Below are 21,003 nucleotides of genomic sequence, written 5' to 3'. Positions count from 1 at the left end.
ACAATGTATGTGTATGTGCATCTCAGGACCCAATCATAAAACTCTGCAATAAAGGCACAGAAGGGCGAATGGTTCCCCTTTAGGTCAGTGGAGCCACACCAGAGAAACAAAGACCAGTCCTTGAGGGGGGGAGAGGGAATGGTGAAGTTGGCCATGTTGGTAGAGATGAGTTGTGAGGGCTCTTCTATGACTACTCGGGTCCCAGTCCAGCCACCAATCTGTCTGCAGAAATTTTATTTAAAACATTTCTATGCCACCTTTCCACCCAGTCAGAGTCCCCAAGGTGGCAAAGATACCAGTTTTAAAACATTTAATTCAAAAGAACATTTAAAATAATAAAAGAATTCGATAAAGTTCCCGAAACCTCAGCAGAACCAGGAGAAGGGCCCAGTAGCCCGTATTGAGGGCATGCCAAAGGGAAGAAGTCTTCACCGGCAGAAGTCACCAGTAGAATGAGACAGACGTCTCCCTGGGGAGGGATTTCCAAAATGTTTGTGCCACAACAGACCGACCTTCCAGAAAAGCCAAAGACCGGCAAGGTCAGGAGTGGGGAGGTCAGAATGCTGGACCACAATCTGGGAGAGCCAGGCTGGGACCCCCATTCGGCCTTGGAAGCTGGCTGTCAGTCTGTCTCAGCCTAGCCTCCTCCACTTGTATTTGCTCTGGAGGAAGAAGTGTTGGCTGGATCCCAATGAGGAGAGAAGGAGAGCACATGTGTCCAAATGAAGGTATTTCTTTCCTCTCCATACAGGGAAGGATTCTCTCCCCTCCCCCAGGTTTGCGTGCTGTGTCCTGGACGGGTTCCCCTGGGGGTTGCTGCTTCCTGTACCTCTTGTTTGTCAAGGAATTAATTAAGAAATTACTTTAGCCAAGACTGATCCCCCCCTCCACTTCAGACATGTTTGTGAACAAGTATACTTTTCTGTTTAAGAAGCAGCAGGAGCATAATTCTACTGAATTTAATATGTGAGTAATTGAACATAAGAGAAGCCATGTTGAATCAGGCCAATGGCCCATCCAGTCCAACACTTTAGGCAGGCTAGTGGCTGTTTGCCTAACAAGCATTAGAAGAGTAGACTTGAGGCTCATAAAAACCAATGCACCTGAAATGTGTGGTCAGCCCCTGAAGAAGCCCAGCCATTGTCTCCTTCCACAGGGAGAAGGGGAAGGGCACCAACCCTCCATCATTACCAGCAGGCAGGGGCAGCAGCTGACAGTCGCACTTGCAGTGGGAATCCCTGACTGGGCCAGGGGCTGGATGCCCTTTTGTCCCAGAAGCACTTGCTTCCTTGAGAGGTTAGAAAGAGGAAGTTCTGACAGACACCGTCCTTCGTTTTGGGGACAGGACTGCTGAGTCCTCTTTGTGCCCCACCCCCCCAACTCAGCTTCTTCTGTCAGCAGAGAAGCCTGACAGAACCAGAGTGGGAGAGCCCTCATGCCACTGAGGGGCAGGCCAGTGGGACCAAGGGGGGCACATGCAAGCTCCTGCAGCCCACAACTGGGAGGGGGGGGGATGTGCATGACAGAAGGAGCCCTGTAGCCGAAGACTCAGGCCTTGCTCTGGTACCTGACAATCAACTTTCTTCTGCCATTTCCCTCACAATTCCATTTTCCTGTCTGTTGGTGAAAGAGAAAGCCTGCTTTTCCATGCATTTATTTTCCATTCTATGCTATAAACCAGGCAGGCCGTGATTAAAGCCTGTTGTGATATCCCACGTTGCTTTGCTGGAATCAGCAGGTCTAAGCCAGAGAGGATCTGAATGTACCATCACACCACTGAAGATGTTCAGCCTCATTAAAATGCAAACTTGTTGCTTAAATGCCTCAGGGGAGCTTAGTTTGATGCCCTCTGCAGCCAGACCTCTATGGATGACAAACACAAACAAGGGAGGGGGGAAACATAAGAAAAATAGCCCCCACCCTCTCACAAACATCGGGGAAGTTAAACAAGGAGCTATTTCTCTGTTCTTTGTATAGGTAGGGTCTACCTGTGGAATAACGTTTCTAGAGAAAGAGAAATAAATGGGAGGAAATGCTATTCTGCATTCTGTGTGCTGTCAATACTCATTTTGGCAGGTACACCTCAAAGAAGAGGAGGGTCGCCTGATCATGTCTGTCATGTGCCCAGAAGTGTTTGTTGCTGAAGAGGCACCCAAGAGCCTTGAAAAACAGGAATGCTCAGTAGATCTTAGCACCAGTAAAACACAACACCACACTTTGGTACTTCTATACAAATTTTCCATTACAGTGCCATAAATTAGAGCAGTGATTAAATAAATGCATATAAAGCATAATTAAATTAAAAGTATACAATATTAAAAAAAATAAGAACACATCTGGTTTTGTACCCTGTTGAACAGACATTGTTAATTTTGTAAAAAAAAGTCTTCCAGCTACAAAAAAACCCCCACCATAAATGTTTTAGCAAAAACTGTGTTATAGCAACATATAGCACAATCCTAAACAGTTATAGCCTCTCAAAGCCCATAAACTGTGCTTGGGATTGTACTGTGAGCTTGTTTAGATCACTGTTGAGCATTTGCAAAACTGGTGAAGGAATAAAAGTCCCAACTTTAGCAGAACAATGAAAAGATCTTTCAAACAAATAAATAAGACATGGGCTTTAAAATAAGCTTTACAATGATCAAATTAGTAACTTCTGCCTTAAGACATAGACTCTTTAAGCAACATATCCGTACTGATTTATTATTTTGAGGTATTTGGAGGAATTGGTGAAAGTCATGCACGGCCTGACTGGGTGAAGAACTCAAACCACTAGCAAGAGGAAAGAGAAGAAATCTTTAGTTGGCCAGCAAGAAACTGGGAATACAAACATTTCCCTTTGGTTTCAAATACAGTTTCATTGCATGGTTGCACGGGGGAAAGCACCATGGTGAAGAATCATGTTTTGTTTTTTTTTAAAAAATCAATGGCCTTTCTATCAGGCTGAGGTATTCAAACAGTACATCTATAAGGTGAGAGATAAAGAGGTCAGGAGCTGTTTAACACTTTGGTTCAAGCAAGGCACTCATCCTAGTTTCATAAAGTATGCAATGTGTCTATCAAAAGCATCACTGATAGCATTGCAGTACCAAAAGTCAGAAACAAGTGTAATTGCAGAGGAAGACGACTGCACGCACTGAGTAAACCTGGGAAATGGAAGGGTTAGCAGAAGGAGTTCCTTTCTCAGGAGCAGGCCGCACATGGGGGGGGAGAATCTTTGGTTTCACCAATGTGATTAAAATCACCAATGGAAATTGAGTGAGGTAGCATCTTTGGTTCACACTGTACTTAGTAGGACTTTATACACTGTTTTCTTTTTTAAAATATGTGGGTGTAACTATTCCTTACGCTCAGCATATTGAGGATATAGCTACAGACTGTAACATACAACTGACACAATAATAAACCATAAGGCCAAAGAAAGTCTCCCAGTTGACTTCTAGGACCACTGAATGCACCCTAAACATACCTTGTTGAGAAAGGGAAAGTGCTTTCTCTTTGTCTGCTAAATGCCTAGTGTTCATCTTGCATCCAAAGGAGGCAGAAATGGAAAACAGATCTGTTCTGTTCCAGTAAGAAATGCATCCTGGGACTCTTAGATACGACAAAACCAGGAAGGGAATAACAATCCTGGGTGTTGGCTGTGATGCTTGGGTGGGCTTGGGCCTCCTCCTGCAGGCTTCCTAGGCCACTTTGAATGGCCCAGAGGGAACCTGCTTAACATCAGGAAGAAATATGGCTGATAATTTTGCAGTGTCTAAGAGAAGCTGTCCTCTTACTGCAGACTGCAGTATAGTATTTTTATTAAGGGATTAGTAACTTTGACTTCAAAACACAGAAGGTTTTGAGTCAACTCTGTGACCGTCACTCAGTTAAACATTTAATATTTTACTCCATTAAAATACTTATATTCTGCCTAGCAACTATTGAACTTTATAGGAATAAAAACAATAAAATCCATTTTATAGTCTAATATAGGACATGGATTTTATTGTATGGCCTCTTTAACAAAATGTCATTTTAGTCCAAGATTTTGTATACTCGAGTCCTCTTCATCAGGCACATGAAGTGAGACATACCAGATTTTCTTGCCCCTGTGGACGTGGGTTGTAATCCAAAAAAAATTTATGCTAGAATACAAAAAGGTGTTAATCCTTGAAATGCCACAAGACTCCTACTTGATTTGACACAACAGACTCACGCAGCTCCTCTCTGGAGGCTTTAAAAATCTCATCCCTTTCTAAATCCTGGTTGTCTCCCTACATTACAAACCAGCTCTCAGCATTGCTAGTCATAACTGCCAGCAAGTGGGTCAACTTCAGGCAGCTGCACTGCTTTTGGCAAGAGGACATCTCCTGCCTGCGCTTCTGCTTGCCTTCTGAAGGCCCTCTGCCCCTTGGGGGTAACAACCAGAGATAGCTGTGCCACTCCAAGGACAAAGTATGCTCAGCCCAGCAGACAGGGAGTGGGAGGGCAGCAGAGACAACCCATCTGACCCTCAAGCCACTGAAGCCACTTGGAGTGAAATGCTGGTTGCAAGTGCGCTTTAGCTAGACTCACTTGATTGGCCTGAAAGCAAGCTGCCATATTTTAAATGGTATTAGCATATTTGCTAATTGGATAGTGAAAGAAATGTACAGCCATGGGTACAATAAATCAGCTGCCGGAAGGCACCACACCCAGCAATCACAGCTTCACCCAAAGAGCCGCATGTCTGGAAGTCTGTCTCTGCAGACAGGAGGGTGGCCCCAGGGAGGCCGAATGTGGCTGTGGGGAGGGCCTGATAGATGACTTGTCAGACATAAAAGTTCATGCCTATGGGACATTTTTTTGTATTTTTTCTTTGTGTGTGTGTCTGCACCTGATAGTCATGTTGACCTCTGGTGACTGACCCTTACTGGGACCCTGGGGGATATTCAGGGAGGTGGCTGAATAAGCCTACCTCTGCCTCCTGAGTGGGTATTTCACAGAGAGTCTCCCATCTAAGTACTAACCACAGTCGACCCTGCTTAGCTTCCAAGATCTGACAAGATCATTGGGCTTGCCTGAGCTTTCCAGGTCAGGGCAGACATTTTCTTGTCTTGTAGAGACAGAATGGCCTGGCAGTTAATACAGGAAACAGACAAGCAGGGATGCAGCCGGGCAGCAGCATTTTCCACTCACTATGGCCATGCAAGGACTGCTGCATCTCTGTCACTTCCCCTCCCAGCCACAGGTTTCCTTTCTGCAGATGGAAAGTGCCCAAGGGCAACCAGTGTGGCCTGCATGGGGGCCAAACCCTTCCTTATGGGATGGAAGATGTTTAATAGTCTGCACCACTAAGAGGCACTGAAACTTCATATTGGGGGAAATTTCTTTGCTAGTATTAATGGTTCTCTTGGTTTCAGCATCTTATGTCAAAAGTATTACAGTGAAATGTTAGATGGTTTTGGTTTCCCTGATTTTTTTAAATTTTTAAATTCTCAGCTTTTGGTAAGATAAGGCTATTTTCTCAAACCAGGGGTCACCAAACTGTGGCTTGGGAGCCACATGTGGCTCTTTCACACATATTGTGTGGCTCTTAAAGCCCCCACCGCCCCATCAGCTGGCTTGGAAAAGGCATTTCTCTCTTTAAATCACTTTGCCAAGCCAAACCAGCCAATTGCTTCCTTCCACCTCTTCCTCTCTCTTCCTTGCTTCCTTCCACCTCTTCCTCTCTCTTCCTTGCTTCCTTCCTTGCGGTTCCCAAACATCTGACATTCATGTCTTATAGCTCTCAAACATCTGGAAACAATTTCTGCCAGCTGCTAGATTTATTTGAAAAATTAATAGTCCTGTCTTAAGTACTGAGCAGCTGTTTACAGGAAGTGTTTCTAGTGGGGAAGTTGTCCAGACTATTCAAGTGTTCCTCCGTCTCCAAAGATAGATCCAAGCGGGCAGCCATATTGGTCTGAAGCAGTTGAACAAAGCAGGAGCCAAGTTGCACCTTTAAGACCAACCAGTCATGCATCACCCACAGCACCTGTTTTTACAATTTGCTTTTGGTGAATGGGGGCCCATCCACCGTCCCCCCACCCATTAAGGACATATGGACCTTCCTTAGACCATCTATTCAGAATTGTCTACTCAGACTGGCAAAGGTTTCTGGGGTCTTAGGCAGATAGAGGTCTTTCCTAGTGTCTGATTCCTGAGTTCACTTTAACTGGAGAAACTGGGAGCAAAGGCTCTGTGGTTGAGCCACAGCTGCTTCCCATAGGCCTGGCCTCCCTCATCCACGGTTGTCCCACTCCAGATAAGGAGATCCCTGCAGAAGTAAGACTCCAAGTGTTAGTCTTTGGCTCAGCATTGCTGCCCTAAACCTACGCCAAGAAGAACATCGTGTTGCATTTACTTGACCCTCCCCCTCACTTGGTGGTGGGTGGGGTTGCCTGTCTTATTATAAAGCAAAGCATCCCCACCATCAGCTCCTCAGACTTCCTCATCACTGGGCTGTGACTCAGACCATCAGGCTTCTCCACAGGGGAAGCAACAGGTGCTGCCTGCCTCATGTGCTTCCAATAGAAGGAGACGGTACCTTTCCAAAGGCACTCACTGCCGTGGGCTTCGGAAGGCGTAACTCTGGGTAGGATCATGCTGCAAGTGTCTTTAAAGTCCCCTGAGTCCCTGAGAGCAGCAGGATCCCACCACTGGCTGCCTGCATTTAAACAGTTTCAGTTTTGTGAGCATGCCTTTAATGCCGGGGAGGGGGAGTGCACACACCGCCCACACAGAGAAAACTGGGATAGTTTGGCCACTAGAATTAGGGAGCATTTCTTGAGAATGTACAGTGCGAGAGAACAGAAGGTCTGAGACTCGCAAAGCCAACTTGGCTGTATCAAGACAGCTATCCGACTATCAACACTGAAGCCCAACCGTGGGCTCCTCCTGCCCTGTCCAAAGCCTCTTGCGGTCCTGCAGTCTGAAGCAGAGTTCCTGGCAGCCTTCCCAGCCCATTTGTGAGAAGAGAGCGACACTGCCCGGCTGCCCAATCCCTCCGGAGAGCCCTGCATCACTAAGGCCAACAATGCCCACCATAAGCATCATGGACTTGATCAGAGGGTGGCATCTTATGCAATAAGGCCAGTTTATGCCATTTCAACAAAATACCTGTTGCACATGTGCTCTTTGGTACCTACTTGATTTTTTTTTGTAGTGGAACGCTGTGGGTTTTGAAAAATGAAATATTCCTTAACAAACAAAGAGAATGCACTGGTTTGGGTAACAGTGAAACCTCCTTTGCTTTCCTTGAGCTTGTATCTAGATATTGCACTGGCAATGCATGGACAATTCCAAGAGCCCAAATTGCACTACTGTTCAAATGAACCCAGATGACTCAAGTCACACTTTCAGGAAACTAGCCCTGGGGAAGTTCTTCAATGCTGGAGTGTACGCAGGAGTGTTAGTGACACACGATCTACCTCCCTGGCATGGCTGTGAAATGAAGAGCCCTGTCTGAAGGTGCGTTCAAGGACTCTGCACATGTAACCACACAGCTCCAAGCCAGGCAACAACCAAGGATGGTCAAGGAAGGTGTGAACACCTGTTGTTGGTTTCTTTCTTCCTTTGCAGTTGTCTTGTTTTGCCAGCTCTGATTCTACTAAAGTGTGTTTCTTAGAACAAAGTCAGAATCAGGAAACATCAGTCTTTGGTTTCTATGGATTTATAAATAACCTTTAAAAACATTTGATAAACCTGTTTTCTTGAGGTCCTGCTCACTGGGTCATTTATTTTAAAGCTTTTCCACCGACTTTTAGTTTGTGGTTGATTCTCTATGCTTTGGTACAAGTGCTTGAGGAAGAGGATGACAATGATGATGATAAGTTGCTGGAACTGGAGCTGCCCTCCTCCTGCCACTTATCGAGGCTTCTCCTTCGGGCATTCATGAAGAAGTTGCTGACCGTGCTCAGCTCCAGCCCCAACTGCTGTGAAATGGTGATTTGCAGCTCTTTGGACGGACGCTTATTCTCCTTGAATATGGCATTGAGAGTTCGACGCTGGACGTCTGTAAAGACCAACCTGGGCTTTTTGGGAGTGTTTCCTCGGTCCTTCCCGTATTCCTGCTCTTTTCGTTTGCAAGCTAAAAGAAACAAAAACACATGGGAATGCATGAGCAGATGGGGATTATGTTTCTACACAAAAGGAGGATGGCTGTCTCTCATATTCACATGTCTAGTGTGACAAATGGCAGCAATTTGCTGAATGTTGACATTTGCAATTGGCTCTTGCTTTGCTTCTTAAGGGGCTAAGAAGAAGAGTAAACAATATTCAAACATTTTACCAGTAACTCTAAAGAACTGACAGCTGTCTTCAACAACACATCTGCTCTTGCCTCCCCTCATTTCCATACTTCATCAACAAAGGCTAACACTTGCCTAAAATAAGGAGTGTGACGCTTCTGCAGTTTACAAGAAAATCTCAGAAACATTCAAGTGCCTCCCACAATGACTCCATGTTACCTTCATTGCTACCATATATCACAAAGGGTTAGTAATATTGTGAGTTATGAAAATGTTAATTATTTTTTCATACTTTTTCTGGTAAAACCCTTTTTCAAAATCATTGTAAGTACTGCAGTGGTTTCCCCACCACAGATTTATTAAAATTACTGGCAGGAAGCATCTTAAATGGCAACTTTTTGGTATTTCTTTCCAACACTGTGTTAAATTGTAATAGAGTCGACTGTCCTGCTCTGATATGTGGAGGTGTCACGCAGCAGGAGACCACGAAGGGCTGTCTACTGGCTGCCACCACTCTGGTAAGGGTCTATATGGGAGAACCCAGAGCACCCACCTGACCCCTCTGTCTTCCTTCTTAACAAAACACCTTCTATCCATGACCAAAGAGACATGAGGACCTAGGCAGTTTAACAACAAGAAGTTTAATGTAAGTGTTCTAGAAGAACAAGTGGGTAGTAAAACAGTAGTGCAACAGTGAAATAAGAAACAGTATAGGTTGGTGCAAACAAATAAGCAGCCTTAACACGACTGCCTTCCTGAAATATTGCAGCAGGGGACTCCATCACCCGGAGGTGACGTCATTGTGCTGGGCCCGTTGCACGATGGTGGAGCTCTTTGGGGGCGGGGATCCACTCCATGCCAGCGGGTTGGGGGGCCCCAAACCAGGGGATCCGCTGCCTCCAGCGGAGGCTTGGCAGTCCTAATTTAACCCCCATAAGGCTGTGGGCTTCAAAAAGTCGCTGCTAGCATCTACCAGAGTGATCCCATTCAGGTAGTTCTGTTGTCTACATGGGTCTCCAGTCTGCTTCCAGGCACAAAACAAAGCACTGGTTTTGACCTTCCCAGCTCTGGTTCCAGCCCAGAGTGCTTGAAGTTCTTTGCCCATATCAGCTGGACTGAGATTGGAAGTTGGTCCAGAGGAGACTTAGCAGAGGTTTGGCGAGAGAGAGAGACTCTGGGGTGGGGGTGGGGGCTTTTCAACTTGCCCCCAGTGACTTTGAACTCCCTCCCAGAGGCTCTATTGCCTGGCATCACCGCTGAACTACAGAGGATGAGAACTGAGCTGGAGGATTTGAGGGCTGGTCTGTACTGCTGCTCTGCGTAGGATCCTCTGACATGTTTTTACACTGCTTAATGTGTCATATTGACACTTGAGCTATGCTTCAGTTCTTTCTGGTTGTTTCTAAACATCCTCGTGCGGTGCAGGGTCTACTGAATCTCCCATTTTGTTGACAGTCTTGACTTACTCAGCACAGCCCCCCTTCCGTCCCTGAGAGAAAAGCAGACTATAAAGAGGCAAATAAAATAGAATAAAAAACTTTAAAAGATGCCCAGGACAGCAGTTCCCAAAGATATTTAAAATAGTATTCTAGTTTTCTGCACTAGTTACTGTTCTCCACTAGATGGCACAGGGGTTCCAGGGAGGGAGGAAGTGCAGAACTGTAGGAACAGAAATGCAGAACTTCTGTATACAGAAGTGCAGAACTGTAGCAACGCCCCCCCCCCCCCGCCCCAGTGCATATAAACACAGAATGTGTACTTGGTTCTGGTATCTTTCATCAAATTGGGCTGATTTCAATACGGGGAGGGGGGAGAAACCCAAGAAAGCGCAGATCTGGGTGTGTCCTCCCAGCAGTGGGCAGCAGAGCAGCCGTGAGACGATTCTGACACCCAGGCTGGGCATCCTGTGCTGAGTGATCCGAAGCCAGTCAAAGTGACTGAAAATGCCGCAAGAGGATTTAGAGGCTGTGCCTAGACCTATATCAGGACAGCTGCCTCTTTGGATTATGAGGCCCTGAGAGGGACATCCATGATACCTTATTGGTGCCTTTCCTGGAGAAGGAATTTCTGATAGAGGTTCTTTTCTCCAAGAAGGTTCAAACTATGCTTCCTTCCCTAAACATTCCTTCCATACCCAGATATTTCTCCTGTTCTTAAGAACTTTCTTTTAGCCTGTTCTGATCAAATGCCAGTTGTTGTGTGGTAGCCGGGGGGGGGGGTGTTATAAGGCACACAGACTGACTGTGGGACCCTGAGCCACACTGGGGGGCTCTTGTTCCTGCTTCTTTGGCAGCACCATGAGGTTGGCCAGATGGCCACATCAAACACCAAACTAGAATAGAACTTTTGGCACATAGCTTAGCTTGTGCACAGGATCAGGAATCTTTTAAAGAGGTTTATTTAGAATATTTATGTGCTACCTTTCCTTTTAAAAATGTTCAGTGAAGAAACATAAGTTGTGTGGATTAAAAATAGAATAATAAACGTTTGTGCTTAAAACCAAGATAAGAACCTAATTTAAAAAGGCCTTTCAAAATTGTAAGCTGTGTATCTAGGGTCAGCAAAGACTTCAGAAGTGCACACGCACACACGCACACGCACGCACACAAGGATGACAAGGCTGCAACCAGCAGGAATCCCTTACTTTCCCCGAGGCTGACTATGAGGCCACTGCTGGCCCTACCTGGTGGAAAAATCTGCCAGAAGTATCTGAAAAACGCTTGGACTTCTCCTTATTTTCCAGCAATGGCTCATTCTAATGCATCCCACACCCAAGCATGGGTTCTGTACCCACAGTGCGGCCAAGTGTAGTTCAGCCAGGATGTGACCCAAAGGCAGCCACTGCCCTGAGTCACCCTGAGGAAACCAGGGGCTCAGAAACTTGATCGATACCCCAAGTTCTGGTTTCCCTCGGGGAGGGGGGAGGGAGGGGGCAGCTGGTGCGCCCACTGCAGAAGGTGAACGAGGTCAGTCCTGACGCAGCCACCAGCCGTCTTGCCATTGCCCAGCAGCACTCATCGCACCGCGTTTTGGAGGGCAGTGCGATGCCACCCAAGAGAGATGCCACCTGTAACCCCTCTGGTTTGGTCTGGGTCAAGTCTCTCTCCAGCCTGTGCTTCGTGGCGTTTCTTGCCAATTAATTTTATCTAACCCTGCTGAGCTGTTCCCAGTTCTGAGCAGCAAACTTTTAATCTCACTTGTAGATAAATATTAACAAAAAGTAAATGAGGCTGAGGGGAGAAAGGTATAAATCAATCAGCCTCAAGGACACTGCCAACAAACAACTGCTGGTTATCTTCCAGATTTCTTTCTCACAATGTTTGTGAATAAAATGTCAAGAGGAACTGGATGTGGTGGAGACATGCTCATGTGTGAGGAAGGGTGGCCCAGAAGCAGAGCTGGGGACACGCCCCCTCCCTGCCCCACCACCTGATCCAAGGGAATCACTAGGCAATTCTAAAATGAGCCTCTTTCAGCCTTCTTCTCCATCCTGGTCAATCTAGGAAACTTTAGACTGTGTGCTCTGGGGATGAAAAGGCAGTTCTTCCATTGGCTTGGAGATCAAAAGGCAAGCAGAAAAAATACCTGGGTGTCCTACAGGTATCCAGGGTCAATCATACCATAGTTACTTGTTAGTGGAGGCATTTATGCCCATTTGTGAGTTCTGCTGCACACAAGGACTACATTAGTTGAGTTGTATTTGATATTTCATAGCCGGTAATCAGCACACAAAGAGTTTGAAACGGTAAGTTTGGTCATCGCATTCTCAAGAGGCACTCCAGTTCTCAGATCCAGCTGCCTTCAACCAGAGCCAGGTGCCAACCTGCTGGTGGAACTCTGCCCATGACACCTGTGCCCTGCAGGACCTCGTGCAGACCGAGGTGACATTCTGCTACTCTGCCAGTTATCACTGAGGTACTACAGGGCTGGTGGCTTTCTTATTATAAGGAAGCTTAATAAATAAACGAACAGATGTAGAAGTGTGTCCATCCATTTCAGGCCGAGCAAGGGAATAAGGAAAAGGGGGAAACACACAGTCCTCTCTCTCTCCCTGCCCTATTCTCCGTTCCTGTCCCAGGGATGATTAAACAAAACAGGCTAACTTTAAGTGGAGCTGCAGTGGTTTAAAGATCAGCGTTAAGAACCGAAGAATATCCCAAGAGCCCTGCTGGATCAGAACAGTAGTCCATCTAACCCAACATCTTCTCTCAGACAGCAGACAGCCAGTTCCTCTGGACAGCCAGCAACAAGGCATAGAGGCCAAGGCCTCCCCCAACATCCTGGCTCTAGGGATACAGCAGCAGTTACCTTTCCAAGAGGCTTACGATACCCAAAAGCAGAAAACCTGAGCATGAGCATCTCGGGGTACAGGAAAGGAGACCAGTGCTGTGCAGTGTGACATCACTACCAGGTCCCTCCCCAAGACATCATTGGGCCTATGAGGTCCTCAGGCTCCAAGCAAGCAGTTTCTGGGTTCTGGACACTGGGGACCTGGCAGCCCTCCCCCCTCCCCACAAAGCTCACTGAACGGAGACCATCACCTGATACCAGTAGAAGAAGAAGAAGGACTGCAGGTTTATACCCCGCCCTTCTCTCTGAATCAAAGACTCAGAGCGGCTCACAATCTCCTATGTCTAAGGGGAGGGACAGTGGCTCAGTGGTAGAGCATCTGCTTGGGAAGCAGAAGGTCCCAGGTTCAATCCCTGGCATCTCCAAAAAAGGGTCCAGGCAAATAGGTGTGAAAAACCTCAGCTTGAGACCCTGGAGAGCCGCTGCCAGTCTGAGAAGACAAGACTGACTTTGATGGACCAAAGGTCTGATTCAGTATAAGGCAGCTTCATATGTTCATATGTTCTCCCCCCACAACAGACACCCTGTGAGGTGGGTGGGGCTGAGAGGGCTCTCACAGCAGCTACCCTTTCAAGGACAACTCCCACAAGAGACTATGGCTGACCCAAGGCTATTCCAGCGGCTGCAAGTGGAGGAGTGGGGAATCAAACCCGATTCTCCCAGATAAGAGTCTGCACACTTAACCACTACACCAAACAGGCTCTCTACGGAAAAGAAAGGAAAATGACTTCCTCCTCCGGCAGACTAAGAGAAGGAGCAGATCTCGCTTCTCCTAAATATGGCCTGAAGGTGGGGTGACTGAATGACACAGGAGGCTGACAGCAAGGAGAACAGAGGTGTGTGGGTGTGTGAATTTATTTAATGATGCAACAGTGTGCTGACCTGGACAGCCCAAGTTAGCCAGACCACATCAGGTCTTGGCAACTAAGCAGGAAGTCCAGGGTGTGAGGTGGAGGCAGGCAATGGCCAGCCACCTCTGTTCTTCTCCTGCCTTCAGAACTCTGTGGGGTTGTCATGAATCAGTGAGGCCATGACAGCACGGGGGGGGGGAGGGGGGAAGGAAGCAGCCAACCGGAATTAAGACCATCTCCTCCTGGGCTGCAAGAGAAACGCTGAGGAGAAGGAACATGATGAGGCCGGTTTCAGTAGGAGCGGTGCACCCCCCTCCCCCACATGCCCCCCCTGCAAGAAGGACTTGAATGGCACTGAAGACAGATACACTTCCCCTTCTCCGCCTCTCCTTTAGCAATTGGGGGGGGGCGGTTTTTGCAGCAAAGGAAAGTTTTTGGGGATCTTCTTTCTTGAGAATTTGTCAGTCACAAGTTCTCTCAGCGCTGTTCTGCACAAGAGCAGTTTCTGTCAGGGCTTTCTCAGCCCCCACCCACCCCACAGGGTGTCTGTTGTGGGGAGGGGAAGGGAAGGGAAAGGAGATTGGAAGCCGCTCTGAGACTCCTTTGGCTAGTGAAGGGCGGGGTATAAATCCAATATTCACCCGCTAACTTTCCACTCGAGTGAAGGGCTGCTGGTGGGTCTGCTCTCAAGGGGCGGGGCGGGGCAGCGAGCGCATCAGGCCGGAGGAGAAGGCAGCTCAGAGGCCATTGGATTGTCTTCCGGAGCGCCCTCTGAGCTGCCTCGCCTTGCGGACGTTTGTGGGCAGATCATGGGAGACACATCGTGCACAAGCCAGGGCTCATTGGTCAGTTTGTGCCCCTCCCTAGATGTCACAATTGATGTCACCATGTTGGGGGGACCATGATGCCCCCCCAAAAAAAACCCACAGCCCCCCAAGGCTGCATTTCGTAGGGCCTGTAAGACCCACCTTTTCAGGATGGCCTTCAACTAGTGACAGAATCAATGACAAAGCTAGGCATGCTGCTGGAAATGTTTTAATGTCCTATTTTTTAGAAGTCTACCAAATCTAATGTTTATAACGCCATATTGTTATGTTATGTTAATTTTAATAATTTATAACTGTTTTAACCATGTTTTATAATGTAAAACCGATGTAATGTTTATTTTATGTTGTGAGCCGCCCTGAGCCTGCTCCGGCGGGGAGGGCGGGATAGAAATAAAAAAATATTATTATTATTATTATTATTATTATTATTATTATTATTATTATTATTATTATTATTATTATTATTATTATTATTATTATTATTATTATTATTTTCTGGATACAGGGCAACTGTCCCAGGGCAAGAGAAGGAAGAGGGGGCACAGAAAAGGCTGGCCACACAGTGTGGGGAAAGAGCTCCCTCCACAGTGCTGCTGGGGCGGGCCCCCAGAAAGAGAGGAGGAGTCTTGGGGAGACACTCCCCCCAGGGAATGGAGAAATTGGCCTCAACATATCATTGATCATTTCCTTCCAGTTAATTTGGTGAGTTTTCCTTAGAGGGTCTACAGAAAAAAATAAAGATTGGGTTTTCCCACAGAAAAACCAAAGTCCAAATGGAAAGCTGCTAAGAAGCCTCACGCAGCACAGTCCTGCGAAGGTTTCCTTGGCAGGACCCGCCGCCGCCCAGGCGATCCTCCTGTAAAGGGCGATGTCCGAAAGAGCCCCGTGGCGCAGAGTGGTAAAGCCGCAGTACTGCCGTCCTAAACTCTGTTCACGACCTGAGTTCGAGTCCGACGGAAGCTGGATTCAGGTAGCCGGCCCAAGGTTGACTCAGCCTTCCATCCTTCCGAGGTCGGTCAAATGAGTCCCCAGCTTGCTGGGGGGGGGAAGTGTAGAGGACTGGGGAAGGCCATGGCAAGCCACCCCGTCAAAAGTCTGCCGTGAAAACGTTGTGAAAGCAGCGTCACCCCAGAGTCGGAAACGGCTGGTGCTTGCACAGGGGACCTTTCCTTTTCCTTCCAAAAGAGCAGAGCCTGGCGTGGAGCCGATGAAGCCGCCAAAGGAAAGCCCAGCGGAGGAAGGGAACTCCGCACAAAGACGGGACTGCGCGGCCTTTCTCTCCTGCTCCGCCCGGGCACCACGTGGACCTGGCTTCCCCTCCCTCCTCTGGGACCTCTTCTTTCTTGCTGCCTTCCAGGCTGCTGTGACTCTTCTGAGGCTCCGGAGACGATTTCAAGCTTTCGTGCCGCTTTCGACAGGGCCTTTCCCCCCTCCAGTGGGCTTCTGCACGTTACTTGAATGTTTTGCTTTATTGGTGATGCGTAGAATGTTTCAGCTCTTAGGTTAGGTTAGCAGAAGGATGGCACGGAAATGTTTAAAATAAATTAATGTGGACGCTGCTTCCATCTCAGCCATTGACCAATGAAGTGTTTCCTAACCTGTTAATTGGTTAACAACCGGTGTCGGGGATGTTTTGCAGGTCGTGCTTCTGTTCTGAGCGAGAAAGGAGCGGCCCTTCTCTCCTTTCTACTGTTCCAGGTTTAGCACTTTTGTTTCCTGCCCGAAGCAACCCTCCTTTACAGCTTTTAGGAAAGCGATTCCCTTTACAGCCAAACAGGGCTCCTGGCTCTGGGCTATTTTGACTCTGCTACCTGCACTGAAAGATCCACCAATCGGGAGAGACCTGAATGTCCACCCACCCAGGGGAGCCTGGAGGAGGCGGGTCGTGTCCATTTCCCTGCCTCTGGAGAAGGGCGCGCGCGGGCCGGCCAAAGCGGATGCCTGCCACAAAACCGGGCTGGGCTGGGCTGGGCTGGTTCGGCTCAGCCTAAGTCTCGCTGCGCTGCTGCTGCTGGGGGCGTCTCGTCTGGGGAAAGGGGGAGAAGAGTCTGCTGCGCTGTTCGACGGAGGGAAAAGACAAAGGGGGAGGCGCGGGTAGGCCAGTTGAATCGTGCGCGGGATGCATCAATAAGGGGCCTTTCCCTCCCTGCTCGGCTCAGGCAGGCAGCAGCAAAGGACTCCTTCTGGCCTCCAGGAGCAGGGAGGGGCAGTGATGACGACCAGCAGCAGCCTAGGTGGCTTGAAAAGGGGGGCTCAGTCCCCGGAGGAGAGGCGGGTCAGCAGCTGCCGGCTCTGGAGAGCGCCCCGGTCCTGGACTAGGGGAACCGAATCCCTCCCGGGCCTGGGCGACTGTCCGGTCGGGTGAGTTTGGTCCTAACCCACCTCGCGGGGCTGCTGTGAAGATGAAATGAAGGGGAAGAGAGCCATGGCAGCTGTTCGGGGTCGGAGGCAGGGGGCATCCACGGAGTCAGGGAACGGCCCTCTGGGGGGACGGTGGCTCAGTGGTAGAGCATCTGCTTGGGAAGCAGAAGGTCCCAGGTTCAATCCCCGGCATCTCCAACTAAAAAGGGTCCAGGCAAGTAGGTGTGAAAAACCTCAGCTTGAGACCCTGGAGAGCCGCTGCCAGTCTGAGAAGACAATACTGACGTTGATGGACCGAGGGGGGTCTGGTTCAGTAGAAGGCAGCTTCATATGTTCATATGTCTGCAGGAGGGAGGGAGGCCTCGGAGCCGCCCCCTGCAGCCGGAGGGGGAGCCCGGCCGGGGGAAGGAGTCCTCAGCCTCAAACACGATGCTGGACTCCACGGACCGCACAGCAGTAAGGAGGTGCGGGCCAGCCAGCGGGGCCTTTCTGGGGGCGGCCCCTCTGTCCTGCTGAAGCGCCAGCCAGGAGCAGGGGCAGAGAGGACCGCCCCCGGCGCCTGGGTTCGGCTCCAGGCAGCCCCCCTCCCGTTGCACGAGAGAAAAGGAGCGACGCCCAAAGGTCCTCCTGCGGAAGCGGGCCTCCCTCCTTGCCCCCCCCCCCCGCCTTGGCGGCCTCGGAATGGAGCGCTGCTGCTGCTGCGAAGTTTGCAAACTGTTGCTGCGCCGAGCGGGTTGCGACCGGCCAGGCCGGGCCGGGCGGGGGCTTGGGGGTCAGGCAGAGGATGGCCAGCGCTGCGGAGGAGGCCGGGTGGGCGCCACGGCGCCTTCCTGTCTAGAGCTGCTTCTGGGGAGGGGGGGGGGGCGGGACTGACTGACTCCCACCTGCAGTAGCCCGGGAGGGGGGGCACAAGCTTTCAGGAGCGTCCCCAGAGGCGAAGCCCCCCAACCCTGCGCCAGGCAGCAGGAAGAGTGGAGCCCCCCCCCCCGCCCAACGCTTTGTTGAGTGCGGCGGGCCCGGAATTCTCGCCCCCCCCCCCTTCAGACGCGCTGCGGGTGGATGTTTTTGGAGGGCGGGAGCTGCCTTCTGCGTGAGACTTTTGTACCCCATTTTGCCCAGGAAGTCCTCGCCTCTTCCTCCCATGCCTGCCTTCTACCTGTGGGGGGGGGGGGGGGCGAGGGGGGGAGGGGTCTTCTTCCTCCTTGAACCGCTGCAGAAAAGCGGCGCCCCGAAGACCTGCAGCCGGGAGACTGGGCGGGGGGGCGGCCGTCGGGGAGGTCGCAGAGAAGTGGCGCGGAGAGGGCAGAGCCTTCGGGGGGGGGGGGCGCGTTGGGAAAGAAGCGCTGTGTGCCCAGACCGGTTTCCCGGGCGGGGATTGTTTGCCCCAGGGAGGGGCATGTGTCTTCCTCAAGACCGGCCGCTTCGCAGTGGGCAGAGGCCCCCAGCCAGACCAGAACCCGAGGTTAACGAGGGGCCAGCCGAGACCCCCCCCCCCCACACGCCGAGAACTCTGGGAGCCAGACCGGCTCCCGCGCCTGCCAGAGAGGCCCAGAAGAGCGCAGGCCCAGCAGGGGGGTGGAAGGGGCACCCTGCAGAGTCCGGCCCCCCTCCCAGAAGAAATGAGCGCCCGCACCTCGCCCCGTGTCCCCCCTGCTCCCGGAGCCGCGCGGGGCCCTTCCTTCCGCCCCTGGCCTCTTGGGGGCCCCCGCGGCTCTGTCTGTCCGTCCCCAGCGCTCGTCGCGCCCCGAGAGAGACTTCCTGTCGCCCACCTTCCCACCGGGTCGCCAGAAAGAACGGGGGCGAGCGGTCCTCCGGGCCAAGACCGTCTCCGCTGCTTTTCCGCTATGTCGGTTCCGGACCCCGAGCCGCCCAGGAGGAGGAGCAGCATGCGGACCGGGGAAAGCCTCCAGCAGCCCCTCTCCCTGCCCCAGAGCCCTCCTGCTGGGCCCCACTGCCCCCGACCTGGGCCGGAGGGAGGCGGGGGGCGAGAAGCCTGCTGTCCCCTCCAGAGGCCTCCCCTCTCGGCCACAGGGAGCGCGCTGCTTTGGCTCCAGGGGCCCGAGTCAGAGCCCCCCTCGCCTCCCTTCCCCTCCCCGCTGACCTGCCAGGCGCAGCGCCGACATGCGCTGGAACTCGGGCTCCTGCAGCCATTTCCACATCCTGCGGAAGGTCTCGCGGCCAGACTTGAGGTTGCTCCAGGGCTTGGGGTTGCGCAGGAGGTCGGAGAGAGTCCCCTGCGAGCGGCAGAGCACCCGCTGGGCGAAGATGGCCTGCGGGATGCTGTAGCGCTTCAGCTCGGTGGTGATGCGCGCCGCCACCTCGCGCGTGTTGATCTCCTCGCCGCCCGCCTCTCGGGGGGCCCCGCGCAGCAGCTGGCTCTGGCCGGGGGGCCCGTGGGGCGGGGGGAGGCCGCCCAGAGGGCCCAGGGGCGGCGGCTGCTCGGCGTGGGGGGCCAGCAGGGCCGGGTGGGGGGCTTCGAAGCCGCTGCAGGGGGTCAGCATCTTCTCGGGCCCGGGGGGGGCGTAGGGCGGCAGCCCCTGCTGGGCCGCGTGGAGGCCCCCCAGGCCGGCTGCGGACAGCGGCGACAGGCTCTGCCCCAGGTCGGCGGCCTCCTTGGGGTAGGGCGTGTAGAGGGGCTGGTGGTGGGGCGCGTGGCTCAGGCTGGAGGCGGCGGCCAGGGCGCGCTGGTCCCGCAGGAGGGCGAAGCCGCCGCCGCTCGCGTTGCCGGCCAGGCGCTGCGGGTGGGGGAACTTGTCGGCCACGGTGGAGATGGGCGGCAGGGCCTGCAGGGGGGTCAGCGTGGCGTAGGTGCTCATGGGGCTGAGCGGCGGCGGGGGCAGCGGGCCGGCGGGGCTCTGGTGCTGCGCGGGGTGCGGGAAGTCCCCGGCGTCCAGGAGGGAGGGCGGCATGGCCAGCGGGCGGGCGGGGTGCGCGGCCAGGGGGGGCCCGCGGTGGAGCGGCTGGTGGCTCAGCCCGTGCAGCTCGCCCAGGGGACCCTCCATCGCCAGGTGCTGCTGCTGCTGCTGCCGCCGCGGGTCCATGGGGCCAGAGCTCGTCGGCCCACCATCGGCCTCAGCCGCCCGCGGACTCAGCGCGGCTCCCGCCTCAGCTGCTGCCGCCGCCTCCACCGCCACCCTGCCCCGCGCCAGCGCGCCTCCCGCCCCATGACCAGCTCTGCCGCCCCGCCGCCCGCCCGGGATGTGGCTGCTGCTGCTGCTGCTGCTGGGGTGCTGCGGGCTGGCTGGCGGGGGCGGGGGGGGGAGAGCGGGCATGCGCGCTATGGCCCTGGTCGCCGGCACCTCCCCCTCCCCTCTCCCCGCCCCCCCCCCGCCCGCCAGCGGCGCGCGCTCACGAAGGAGCACCTGCTCCCAGCACCAGCAGCCCCGCCCAGGAGGAGGGACGGCGGCGCACAGGCGGAGGATCGCGCTTCCAAGGTTGACCCCCGCCCCGCCCCCCCCCCCGCATGGCCTGGCCTCCGCTGCAAGCGGGCACTTTGCCATCGGGCCCCCCTCCGGACCGGCCAGCGGTCCAGCTCAAGCCGTAGCTGCGCCCCGCCCCCGCGCTGCCAGTGTGTGTGTGTGTGGGGGGGGGTCTCAAAGGTTGGCCCGAGATTCGCTTCCGGCGGGCAGGATCCAGCAACCAGGGACCACCTCCGACAGCCCCCACCTCCTCCTCGGGCTAGGCGGCTTTCTCAGCTGGAGGGAGTGGGGTGCCTGCCCCGCCCCGCCACCCCACCCAGCCAGGGCTTCCCAGGCCAGCCGGAGGGCGAGGCGCGCGGGGGGGGGGGCTGAATTCGTTGTGCCCGCCTGCCCGAAGAAGACAGAAGGCGCCACCGCCGAAACTGGAGGGAAGACGGGATGGTCTCCAGGCGGCAGACTCTCTCCTTCCCCCCCCCCCCCAGCCCATCGCGGCCTTTCCAGGCAGCTTTTGAGCGAAGGAGGAGCCCAAGGGGGAGAGGGAGGGGGGCTCTGCTCCCCTAGAAGCGAGGTGGGGCGTTTGCCCGAGGGGGCTCCGGGCTGCAAGGGGGGCTGCAGGAAGAGCAGGGCCTTCCTTGGGTAAGAGGGACCGGGGCAGGAGCGGGGGGGGGGAGCGGGGCTTTCGGAACTTCTCCGGCCTCCTCGTGGCGCCCCCGGGGGAGGGGGAACGTTGCTCACTGGGCCTGCGCTGCTTTGGTTCCCTTTTGTTTCTGCGTTTCCACTCTAGCGGTGGGAGTGCAAGAGATGCCACCTCGGGCCATAAAAGGCCCTCTTCCCTTGATGGAGCCTGCAGGCCCGCCTAGTGTCTCCAGAACCTCCGAGGAAGGGAGCGCTGCTCTCCTCCACCTGCGCCCAGGAAGATCCGGCCGACCCCAGCTGC

General features: G+C 52.9%; 1 protein-coding gene across 1 annotated transcript; it reads right to left on the bottom strand.

Annotated features, from left to right (window-relative positions):
* Window positions 1-7,665: 7,665 nt before the first annotated feature.
* On the bottom strand, window positions 7,666-19,688 carry ONECUT1 (one cut homeobox 1). Its single transcript, XM_060260004.1, has 2 exons — window positions 18,749-19,688; window positions 7,666-8,098 (listed from the first exon to the last, which is right to left on the bottom strand). The coding sequence occupies exons 1-2, from the start codon at window positions 19,686-19,688 to the stop codon at window positions 7,791-7,793; spliced, it is 1,248 nt and encodes a 415-aa protein (XP_060115987.1). The 3' UTR covers window positions 7,666-7,790.
* Between the last annotated feature and the right edge of the window lie 1,315 nt (window positions 19,689-21,003).

Source organism: Heteronotia binoei, chromosome 19, assembly GCF_032191835.1.
Source record: "Heteronotia binoei isolate CCM8104 ecotype False Entrance Well chromosome 19, APGP_CSIRO_Hbin_v1, whole genome shotgun sequence".
In the NCBI taxonomy this organism is placed as follows: domain Eukaryota; kingdom Metazoa; phylum Chordata; class Lepidosauria; order Squamata; family Gekkonidae; genus Heteronotia; species Heteronotia binoei.
This window is presented reverse-complemented; position numbering and strand designations above follow the sequence as displayed.